Here is an 11,257-nt window from a genome sequence, read left to right on the forward strand (position 1 = left end):
TACTATTAGTTTCATTGACTTTACATAGTTGGGTAGCTTTGGTATTAGTAGTTGTATTTGAAACATTCATTAGGTTATTGATTCCTTAATTACTATTTCAAATACCGAAGTGATAAGATGGGAAAGTTGGGTGGAAATACATAGTTTTCCACGACACGAGATGACTCTTGGTTGATCCAGTCTTCACGTTTGACATCGACCTTTTTACAATTTGCCCTTCTTACATCAAACATGGCGAGTAATATCTCCATTCAATACAATCTGACTCTCTTTGAAGCCATCACTAGTTTTCTTCTACACTCTTTCATTCTCTTTTTTTAAAACATAACAAATGATATATTCTAGTTTGTCAATTACATGTGTTAGTGTTTTTACATCCAAATTTTGGGTTTGATATTTGACGATCGTTCTCCAAGATGTCAATGTGCCTCATCAAATACAACCTTGTAATCATAACTCTCGTATGCTCTATAGATAGAAGAATATATGTCGTAGTCAATATAACATATAGAGAATCGTGTAGATTGCAAATGCTTAGATATGTTTGTTATATATAGTAAATAACCATATATAGTAAGTTAAATCTTTTATAACAATGATGTAATATCAAATTGTAAAAGAAAAATAAGTAGATAACTACAATTTCCCATCAATATCATTTTTTACTTGACTAAGACACAAACTTTTCTTTTTTTTCTTCTTGTCAACAGATTAATACATATTTCCGTTGAACAATTATTTTTAATTTATATTAAAAAAAAGAATTGATGGTAATAAGAAAACCCCAAAATGACGTTAGGAAAAAAAGAAAAAGAAAAGGTAGTCTGGTAAAATGAATGAAAAAGCAGCAAACGTCTTGGTATAGAAAAGTAATATATCCTTTGTCCTCTCGTCCTAATTTCTTCCTCCTCCTCCTCCTCCTACCGAAGAAGAAGAATCTCTCCTCCACTCCTTTTCCCCCATTTCTTTCTTTCCTTTTGAAACCCTAAACCAGAAGCACCCAATTTTGTTTCTACTTTTCTTTTCTCTCAGAAATATATAAGAAAATTAAAACCCCAACTTGTGCTCTCTCGAGGGTTTTGTTTATTCCCTCTCATCTTTGGATTTTCCTGTGTCGTCATTTCGGAAGCTTACCCACCAGCGAAATCTAACTATTCTCTCTTCTGCATGCGAAAAATCCCGCCGGGCTGATCCTCACAGTTCACCTTCGTTCCCGGCTGATTACGCCGGTGGATTCTATGGTTGGTGGTCCAGATTCGTTTCCTGTTGTTTGTGCATCTGCTGGAGGATAAATGCTCCTTGTTTTGGATCTAGGGATTTCGACTCTTGTCCTCGTGATCTCTATTGTTCTACCTTTGATCGGCTTCACTGTTCGTCACAAATGGAGGGTCGCGGCCCAAAGAAGGGAAGAGATTAGACGACTTCTTATTCATGCCTCTCAAGAGGCTGATAGGGCTGAGCGAGAGGCTTCTGTTGAGTTCTCTTCTGTTGCCGTCTCTAATGTCTTCCATTGTCCTGTCTGCTATTGTCTTGCCACCACTCGATGCTCTCGCTGCAAATCCGTTCGGTACTGGTATGCAACTTCCTTATCCCTATGCGTTAACCTTTCATTTTCCAAATTAAGTGTCTATGGTTCTAGAGTTTTGATTGTGCTGCATTACCTGGTGAGACTTAGTGAGTTGGAGTGGTTAGAAGGGAAAGAATTCGATTTACTTCTGTAATTTTAGCAATACTCAAAGTGCATCTCGTATCTTCGAATATTACTGAACCAGAGATTTTCAGAAAGCTGATTTCGTTTTCTGTCTTAATAAAGTTATGGATCATTTGTTAGCTTTGGAGGAAGTGCAGTATTTGTATCGTGTACGCCAGTTTGCTGTTGAGAAATTTCTCTTAATTAGATAGTTTAAGCCTTGCATTAACAAATTCTCAACCTTTTTCCCCTCCCGCGTAAGTGAAATTTCGTTTCCAACGTGTCTTAGTGACATTTGTGACTGTGGAACTTATTTTGCTTCTCTTTTATCAGTTCTGGGAAATGTCAAATCATTCACTGGCGGCAAGGTCACAAAGATGAATGTCTTCCTGCTTCCATTATATATGATAATGAAGATGAGAAAAGTGATTCTGATCTGAGTTGCAGAGAAGAAAATGAACAGAATACTCTTGATGAAACTTTATTGGTGCATCCAGTACCAGATTCTATGCCTAGTGGGGAAGCAATATTCTCTAATCCTGCTAAATCTCCGGAAGATGGAAATGGAGATTTTGCAGATAACAAAGATGACCTTATAGATAAGGAAGAAGCTGTTTCTGTTGCTGAAACATCTGGATCCTCGTTTTCTGGTTTCTCCTCCTCCCCTCGTAATGATTCTGGTGATGAGATTTCTTCTCGCTGTGATAGCTTCAGTTCATCTGATTCCGAGAGATCAGAATCCCCACTTGATGCTCATGTTTCTGCAGAGTCAGAGGAGACCTGTTTCAACACCATAGATGATGTTCCATCCAAACCGTTGTCTCCTAAATTCGTGCATTTGGTTGAGTCTGTAGATAACCTCGCTAGTTTGCCTAAATTAAGTCTGCATAATCCTGGTGGTGATACTGGGCAGAACCATATCCAATCAAGTAGCTTACACTCATTAGTTACGGATAGGTATCCAGGATCCGCTGACCCGTCTCCTCTGAAGTCATCTGATTTTTGGGGTACGGCTCTTGGATCAGCAGAATGTCTGAGTGAGAATTGTGATAGTTCTAAATCTGATGGACCTGGTAATTCCTCTCTGCATTTCTCCTTTGGCTCCTCCAGTGACACTTCAGCTGCTAAAGTCTCTGGGCTTAAGAGTAGCATTTCAGAAGAAGCTCCCAGGTATTCAGAAGAAGCTCCCAGGACTGTATCAGTGAGTTCTTCTGTTGAAGTGAATGTAAAAGAAAGAAAGGCTAAAAGATCTGTTAAAGCTGAAACTTCGTTACCAACTTTTGCTTCTACTGATGCGCCAAGGTCTTTAGGCACTACTGATTTGTCCCCTATGATCCTTCAGAAGTCAAAGAGTGCCAGTAGTGAAAGTCGCTGTATGTTGGCCCCTAGGAAGGTTGGGGAAGTCCAAATTTTGGCATCGAAGGCCTCAAATGCTAGGGAGTATACTGATGTTATGAAACATTCTCCTCTAGGTGCAAAAACTGGAAGAGTTCTTGACCATCAGAAACAGAATGGTGTTGCCGTTCACCCTATAAATTCTCTACATGGACGAAGTGGTTTGAAGGCATCAGTACTTAAAGTTGTAGACCAGTGGACTAGACCGAAATCATCAGCTGAGAATGAGATGGCAGGAAGACATGGTCATAAGGTAATCACTGAGTTCAAGGATACTATCATCATTCTGCAACAGGATACTTCCTACGTAAACAAATCAGCACAACTATTTATTCTTACCAACCTGTTTGTGATATGTAGGGGCTCTTTCCATACGAAGACTTTTCTAAGCTGTATACAAATAAAATTGAGTTCCAGCCTTGTGGCCTCATCAATGTTGGCAATAGGTGATCCCAGTTTCCTCTTTCTGTAGTCTTCTTTATCCTGGGATTATGCTTTCTGAAGAAGTGCATATTGTTTTGTGGCTTTTATAATCTTCAGCTTGTGCTGTAATCAAAATATAATGTGTATCTCCCACACGCTGATGCAAAAAAAATACTCTGTTTCTCGCAGCTGCTTTGCTAATGTCGTCTTCCAATGCCTGATGTTCACGCCTCCTTTGACGGCATACTTCCTCCAGCAGTTGCATTCTAGAGCATGTGCGTCACTGGTCCTAAGTTATATATATATATATTTTATGTTCTATATGCTGCTTATTTTGGAAGGTTATGTTTTATATTTGTTGTTATATCAAGCTCTTAATAGTTAGTTCAATTATAGGTCCAAACAAAGAACAGTGCTTCACCTGTGGGTTTGAGAAGCTGGTCTTAAAGGCAAAAGAAGGGAAGGCTCCACTGTCCCCTAATGGGTTGCTGTCTCAGTTGAAGAGTATTGGAATCTTTCTTGGGAATGGCAAGGAAGAAGATGCACATGAATTCCTTAGGTGAATTAAAATTTCTTTAGTTGAACAAACCCTGATGTATACAATTGGAAGAGTCTTGTTTTAATTTAGTTCCCATTCATTTCTTTTTTTGCTTGCAATTTGCAGGTTTGTTGTCGACACAATGCAGTCTGTGTGCATTAAGGCATCTAAATATGATAAGCCGAAGACCAGCAAATTAGAAGATACAACTCTTATTGGTTTGACATTTGGGGGATACCTCCGATCAAAGGTATCACTACTAAGTGCATTTCAACTGTATTCATTATACATTGTTTTGGAGGGAGTTATAATACTTTTATTATGATGTCTGCCAGATTAAATGCATGAAATGTCAAGGAAAATCTGAGCTTCACGAGAAAATGATGGATCTAACAGTTGAGATTGATGGGGATATTAGCACCTTGGATGATGCTTTGCGTCGATTTACAAGGACTGAGATATTGGATGGAGAAAACAAATACAGATGTGGCAGGTTGGTCAGCATTTCCTTATGTGTGAAGTTCATGTGCTCCTTAATATATGTATTTTTTCATGGTTTTGGGGATAGAGTTTTACATCAGCTTTATATATTGTTCTGAAATTGGTAGGATACTGATTGATTTACAGTTCATGGCCAATCAAATTATATTCCCTTTCATGAATTTCAACTACATTACCTTGATTCCATTACCCGCTGCTACAGAGTTCCCCTCTAGCCTTATCATGACAGAATTTTTGGGAGTGCTATCATGGTCTTTTATTTTCGTAGTTCTAACCAATCATCTGTAACCTCTTATAAAACTACATTCGATTCTGGCTGTAAGGTTTACATTCGATAGTTGATGGGTGCTAACTTTTTTTTGTTTCTTTGAGCAGCTGTAAATCCTATGAGAGAGCCAAAAAGAAGCTGAAAATTACGGAACCTCCTAATGTCCTTACAATTGCACTAAAACGATTCCAGGTAATTTATATCTTTAGTGAAGGCCCGGTTTGTTTCTGGTTAGTTCCATCTGTGTTTTCTTGTCTTTTCACCATTTCGCTACACTTAATTCTTAAAGGCAGGGAAATTCGGGAAGCTCAATAAGTTGATAAGGTTTCCAGAAACTCTAGATTTGGCTCCATATGTCAGCGGAGGAAGTGAAAAATCACATGACTACAAACTCTATGGAGTTATTGTTCACTTGGATATAATGAATGCGGCGTTTTCTGGCCACTATGTCTGCTATATCAGAAATCAAAATAAGTGGTACAAGGCTGATGATAGCACGGTAAGTTTCTCACATATCTTTGGAAAGTTGGTTGTCGATTGGTTTATAGATAAGCTCAATTTTATCACCGTTTTAGGTTAACATTGTCTGATAGGATATATTCGAGCTGGTTCCATTGGGTTTTCTAGAACATTTGTTCCATCCTCGTTGAAGTCTGAAAGTCTTAGGATTGGTTTTTCTGAGAGGAAAAGCGTTGGCTTCTACTCATTTTACTGGTTTCTTCTTGTCATCATCATCTCTGGATCATACGTTTGAAGAAAATTTCTATGTTTCAGGTAGTAACTTCTGACGTTGAAAGGATCTTGACAAAGGGAGCGTATATGTTGTTCTACGCAAGGTAAATGCTATTATAATGCTTCTCTCACACTCTTTTAAGATTGTGGATTGTGCCTGATCTGGTTACCTATGGTGTATATGTAATCAATTGACAACAGGTGCTCTCCAATGTCTCCAAGATTAATAGTGTGTACCAAATCTGAAGGATCCCATAAAAAAAGCAGAGTGCCAATACCTAAGGCTAGTGAGAAAAGTAGCATATCAGTGCCACGGTCTGTGTCTACTTCAAGTCCTCTGTTGTCTTCCAACACTCCCGGTGGTGGTCGATCTGGCAATATACAGTCGTTTTATTCCAGTTTCCAGAGGCTGCAGAAAATTTTAGAAGATGATTCATCAAGTGACAGTTCTTCTCTATTTGACAGCAACTCAGATGAATGCTCTTGTAGCACAGACAGCACAAGCATGGATGATTTTGCTGATTTCATTTTTGGAGATCATCAAGGACGTGCCCACGGACAGTCCGAGGCTCCTTCACCAACATCATCGTCTTCCTCGTCTTCTCCTCTCTTCACAAGGCATTCGCCGCTGAGTCGTTCTTCTCCAGAAACTAACGGAACCTCAAGACATCAGTTGCCCTTGGGAGGAGAAAGGTGAGAGGGAAACGATGGTTTTTTGTCCACCGCGCCAATTAAGTCAAAGTAGTAGAACAAAGTAGATTGATTACACGTAGATGGAGTGGTCTTATTAACAAACCCTAGGCTTGGTGAAAGTGGTTAATGGGAAGTGGTATATAGTAGTGTATAGTGGGGAAAAGAGATTTTGCCCATGAAAATGTATCACGTAATGGAAGAGAATTTTACGTTTGTTAATAAGTTGTTTTGATTTTAACTATAATCATCAATAAAGCTAATCTAATTGTGTCTCAACGCTGCTCTTTTGCTTCATTACTACTTGCGTAATAGTATCTTGGATTCTGACCAGGAAAGATTCAATGCGTGCAACTCTGCAGATTGCATGTTTTGAGCTCATATGATGTTTTCAGGGGATAAGAAAAAGAAAATGATACAATGTAACCAAACAAGAAAATATCCCAAATAGAAGAGACAACATTCAACATGTACTGTGAAGTATGATCCGGAAATGAACAAACATTATGTAGAAGAAAAGAGAAAGTGCTTAGACATACAAGTGACAAAACATTATCTCAAAGAAGGTCATATCCGAGCCACATACGAATTGGCCTGTGTCACATATCTCACCCAACGATATGGATTATAGCTACTTGATTTCTTTGCTATCTGCAAGTATTTGACCTGCATCACCCAATTAATTGAAGAATATTGAAGACGATGGTTAATGGTAATGCAAGAACGGAAACTCTCAAGAACCGGCATTTTACTTACCTGAAGTTTAGAAACATTGTACATGGGTATCGTGAAAGTCATGCTGACCGGCCCTGCTTCCTTTGTGATATTACCTAAATTGAAATTGAAAATGATCAGCAATGCTTTATTTTTCTCTGAGAGAACACATTTAAAAACTTTTGTCTAAGAGGGTCACCATGGAATTCCTGTGAAAATGTTAGCTTCGCACGCAGAGTATGTTCAGCCCCACCAACAATCTAGAGCACAACAGTTGTTAGCTAATGGAAGCACAATCTATCGTTCGAAAGACCACGTGAGAGATTCAACACTTGCCTTTTTTAAATTCCATTCAAGCATTTTGCTTGATTCCTTGAAATCTGTCCTCTGCCCAGCCGCACCAAGTTCTAACTCAAAACTAGCCCTGTGACAACAACCATAATCCATTGAATCCATCTCAAGTGTGATTCAGATTTTGGAATAACCAAGTCTAGAATTTATGAAACTTTCTTATAGTCTTTTGCTCATGTATCTCGGTAATGCACTTGTTGTACCAATAAAAAAGTGATGTACCTGGAAGTATAATTTGGCAATGGCATCTGAACAGTAATCGTGTTGGCGATTATGTCTGAAGGGAATTCAGCACGTATTTTGATTATCACTTCAGCCTAAATATCAGCAAACAGAAATTTATGACTTTAGCTCTGGGATAAAGTAATAATTTTTTTAGTTTTCCATCTGACTCAGAAAACTTGTACCCATGAAATTTCACCTTAAGGCGTCCAGCCTCTTCAATCAAGGTATTAACATGGAAAGGAGGCTTGAACTCCTGGGTCATACGGTAATTCATCACTGGAAATTCACCATCTGGTGGAACCTGAAAACAGAGCGCACGTTAAATCGCAATACAACATGCTATGACAAGATGTTTTCTGTGCTATATATTTTGAAGCTCACCAGGGACAAAGTTCTATCTGAATCGAAGCTATCCAGACGAACAGACTCATGAAAATTGCAATCATCAAGTATCACCCCTGAACCTGAAGAACTCCTATAATCTGCAACAGTTCAAGTGTCATGTTACCAAGGGTTAGATCGTCTTACCAGATCAAACCCTAGTTGATAATGATGTGCCTCAAAGAGGCAGAAGAATGCTACAGTAGTAGCTATACCAATTAAAGAGTCGGATTATGAAGGAAGCTTATAAGTGGAAACATGCAGCTTAGTTAACATTTTAAAGCATTTTCAAAACCCAGCTTAGTTAGCATTTTAAAGCATTTTCAAAACCCAAATGTTACGGAAAGAGACACCAAGATTTCAAAGAGTGAGACAAGATAGAATATCATGTAGATCCCTTCCCAAGATAATAATGTTGATTTAAAGGAGTGAAACAAGCAATACCATATACTGATCTTCCTCCTCTTCCTATGTTTAGGTCTTCATTAAGAGCTAAACGAATTTCTGGATTACCAGAGAGATAGCTCTTCATTTGAATGGTGCCATCAATCTCAGAAGTCAGTATATAACCCTGTTCACAAAAATAAATAAATATATGGATAATTTCAAATTTCATCAAGAAACTAACATTACGATGCAACTACATATATTAGGACATAGTATCTAGCATTGATCTATAGAAATGAATGGTTTGATATAGCAAGGTGAAGAGAGCATGCCAAGACTCCTATACTTTTGATATAATAACCTAGAAAAAAGCAAATACTCACGCTTGAACTAAAAGTAACACTGATTTTCTCAATGATGTCCACAAAAATTTCCTCTCTTCTCCGACCCCCAGGGTCATTAGCTACAACCGATTTTGTTACTGCTGTTCCAGGCATTCTTTTGGCTCCTTGCTGCATAACATTAATTCAAGGGGTCAGTAACATATACCAGGAGGAGGAAAAAGAAAATCAATCTCACTGTGAAAATGGCAGCAGGATCGATAGGTTGGAGGCGTGCAGGAGCAACCACAATTGGCTCATTGAATATATAGGATTTCAAAACCTCGGTAGATGTAGTTTGCACATAACCAAAATCCTAAGCAATAGAGCATTGAGTCATATTAAATTAACGAAAACATCTACAATACAGAAATATACTTGATAATAATGAGAAGCAACTCAAGATTAGACTTACAATTACTTCATCAAGCAACTCATACACAAGCACAAAATTTTTCCTGAATGAATCCTCATTCAAAACACCAAGATAATCCTTAATAACACGAGCGATCCTTTGTAGAAGCTCCAAAACAAGAGATGGTGACACGTTAACTCTCGTTGTCGCAACAAAATATAGTCCAACAACCTTGACATGGAAGTAGTTCACACCATCGACATTCTACAAGCACAAAACAAGCATTAGATAAAACCATTATAGGCCACAACCAAACAGAAAGAATAATACCTACAAAGATAGGTGGCGCCTCTGAATTTCCATCCTCCTTCCAGAACTTGACTTTACGGAAGAAAGTCTCTGTACTGCCTTTGGGTACCTCAGCCCGGTCTGTAGCAATAAAATGTTACACATCTTCAAAATTTCTAGTGGATCCGACTAAATCGAATGAGCTCAAACAAACTACATTACATACAGAGAAAGAAGAATTCAATATATCTACTTATAAAGCAGGATTCCAAGAATTACATGTTTTCTCCCACTAATTGAATAGTTCTATAATATCGTACAATCTGATTTGAGAATTCAGCTTAACATATATATCATCGGATAGGAAATGCTGGTAGATCAAACAGATCAATGAGCTTAGATAAGCTTCAATGGAAGAATCTCACAGAACAGTGACAATAAGTATCGATACTGAAGAGAGAAAAAAACAAAGCAGGAAGAAGCAGAGAGGATCAGATCGGGAGAAAACGAGCTTACAGTCACGGAAGACGATGTTGTCTCCTCGCTGAGATAAGACGAAGAACTGAGAGATCATCATGATTCCTTAGCGGTGGATTCCGACGATTCACCGCGAGTTTGGTTGAGTCTACTGAACGCCGATCGGTTTTCGTCTCTGTGGTGAGGTGGTTCACGTTTTACCAATTGCCGTCGTATCGTGAAAGCTTCTTCCTAAGTCGGAAGGTTCTGTGTGCTTTTGATAAATGATGAATTCTCGTTGTTCTTTGACGGGCCTATTTTAGGACATTAATAAGGCCCAAGTCATCTCTTTTTATTTTCTTTTAAGCTGCAATATATTTTTAAGTTCTTTTATTATTATTTTTGCCATCTATTAGCTAGGTTCCATCGACAACAAACACTGAAAGCTTTTAAGCGTGTTAAAAACACTTCTTGAACACAATTACAATTTCGTTCACAAAAAAAAAAAAGAAAAAAAAAAAGAACACAATTACAATTACATTGATCTACACCAAAACTCTCACTCTATATAATGCACTCTCTTATTTTTCCTCCCATATAGTAGACCAAATACAGTAATTTCAAGTTTCAACTTAGACTACTCTGTAAGTGCTTGTTTTAGTCCTTGCAGAGTTTTTGTGCCAACGAAATTGTTGAGCTCATCTATATTACTTTTCACATATATCATATTAATATGAGGCGCTAGCCCACGAATTTTTCCAAATTTAATTGAATTTTTACATTACTACTAGCTTGTCCATCATTTACTCTAACCGGAGATTATCTCTATAGTTAGGGTTAAAATTAACTTTGAAAGGGGTATAAAAACTATAAATGGCTCAACTACAAATAAAAGGTAATGGTGGTGATGGGATGCGAGACATCTAATCACTTGTCGCATCTAGGCTGAGTGAACTATTTGAAAAGAAAAAACAATTGTAGATGAAATATTTAATAGACACCAGCTTATGTGAAAAAACCATAACCAAAATGGTAGATGAACAGCTAGCATCTACTAGTTACGAATAACAAAATATCTAAACTAGCTTTTCCATTAGAATTGGTAGTTACAACATTGTGTATCTTCATGAATATGTATCATTATATTTGACCTAGCTCTATATTAGTAACTTATTATAATATTCACGTCTATCTTTTTTTTTATTTTGTTTACTAGCTAGATCGAAAAGCCAAAATAGACTAAACAGTAAAACTACTGTAAAGTTAAAAGTTCCAGATGCGAATATATCTTCTATGAGCTATATATTCAGTTGAGTTGTAACAGAAATAAGAAGAGACTAGTTGAATTAAGAAGGCTTTAGTAATTCTTAAAATCAACACTGTAGGAGTCTCTTCGCCTGGCAGCTCAATCAGACAAAACACCAAAAGTGTGTTTATGTGGTTATATTTAATGATTTTTAGTTTTGGAAAATGACGGAAACAT

The 11,257-nt window shown here is 37.6% G+C and overlaps 2 protein-coding genes across 2 annotated transcripts; one reads left to right on the forward strand and one right to left on the reverse strand.

Annotated features, from left to right (window-relative positions):
- The first annotated feature begins 902 nt into the window (after nt 1-902).
- Nucleotides 903-6,516, forward strand: LOC17880030 (ubiquitin carboxyl-terminal hydrolase 16). Its single transcript, XM_023779825.1, has 11 exons — nt 903-1,573; nt 2,024-3,338; nt 3,446-3,531; nt 3,698-3,783; nt 3,905-4,067; nt 4,173-4,296; nt 4,382-4,539; nt 4,923-5,007; nt 5,105-5,314; nt 5,590-5,651; nt 5,749-6,516. Exons 1-11 carry the CDS (start codon nt 1,293-1,295, stop codon nt 6,242-6,244), a joined length of 3,066 nt encoding a protein of 1,021 aa, XP_023635593.1. The 5' UTR covers nt 903-1,292; the 3' UTR covers nt 6,245-6,516.
- Nucleotides 6,517-6,636: 120 nt separating this feature from the next.
- Nucleotides 6,637-10,017, reverse strand: LOC17877396 (AP-4 complex subunit mu). The gene is made up of 13 exons (XM_006283664.2): nt 9,835-10,017; nt 9,365-9,459; nt 9,091-9,294; nt 8,875-8,991; nt 8,679-8,807; nt 8,353-8,479; nt 7,909-8,009; nt 7,724-7,828; nt 7,525-7,619; nt 7,288-7,375; nt 7,151-7,211; nt 6,994-7,067; nt 6,637-6,903 (listed from the first exon to the last, which is right to left on the reverse strand). Exons 1-13 carry the CDS (start codon nt 9,893-9,895, stop codon nt 6,805-6,807), a joined length of 1,356 nt encoding a protein of 451 aa, XP_006283726.1. The 5' UTR covers nt 9,896-10,017; the 3' UTR covers nt 6,637-6,804.
- Nucleotides 10,018-11,257: the final 1,240 nt, after the last annotated feature.

The sequence above is a fragment of the Capsella rubella genome, unplaced genomic scaffold, assembly GCF_000375325.1.
Source record: "Capsella rubella cultivar Monte Gargano unplaced genomic scaffold, Caprub1_0 scaffold_7, whole genome shotgun sequence".
NCBI lineage: Eukaryota > Viridiplantae > Streptophyta > Magnoliopsida > Brassicales > Brassicaceae > Capsella > Capsella rubella.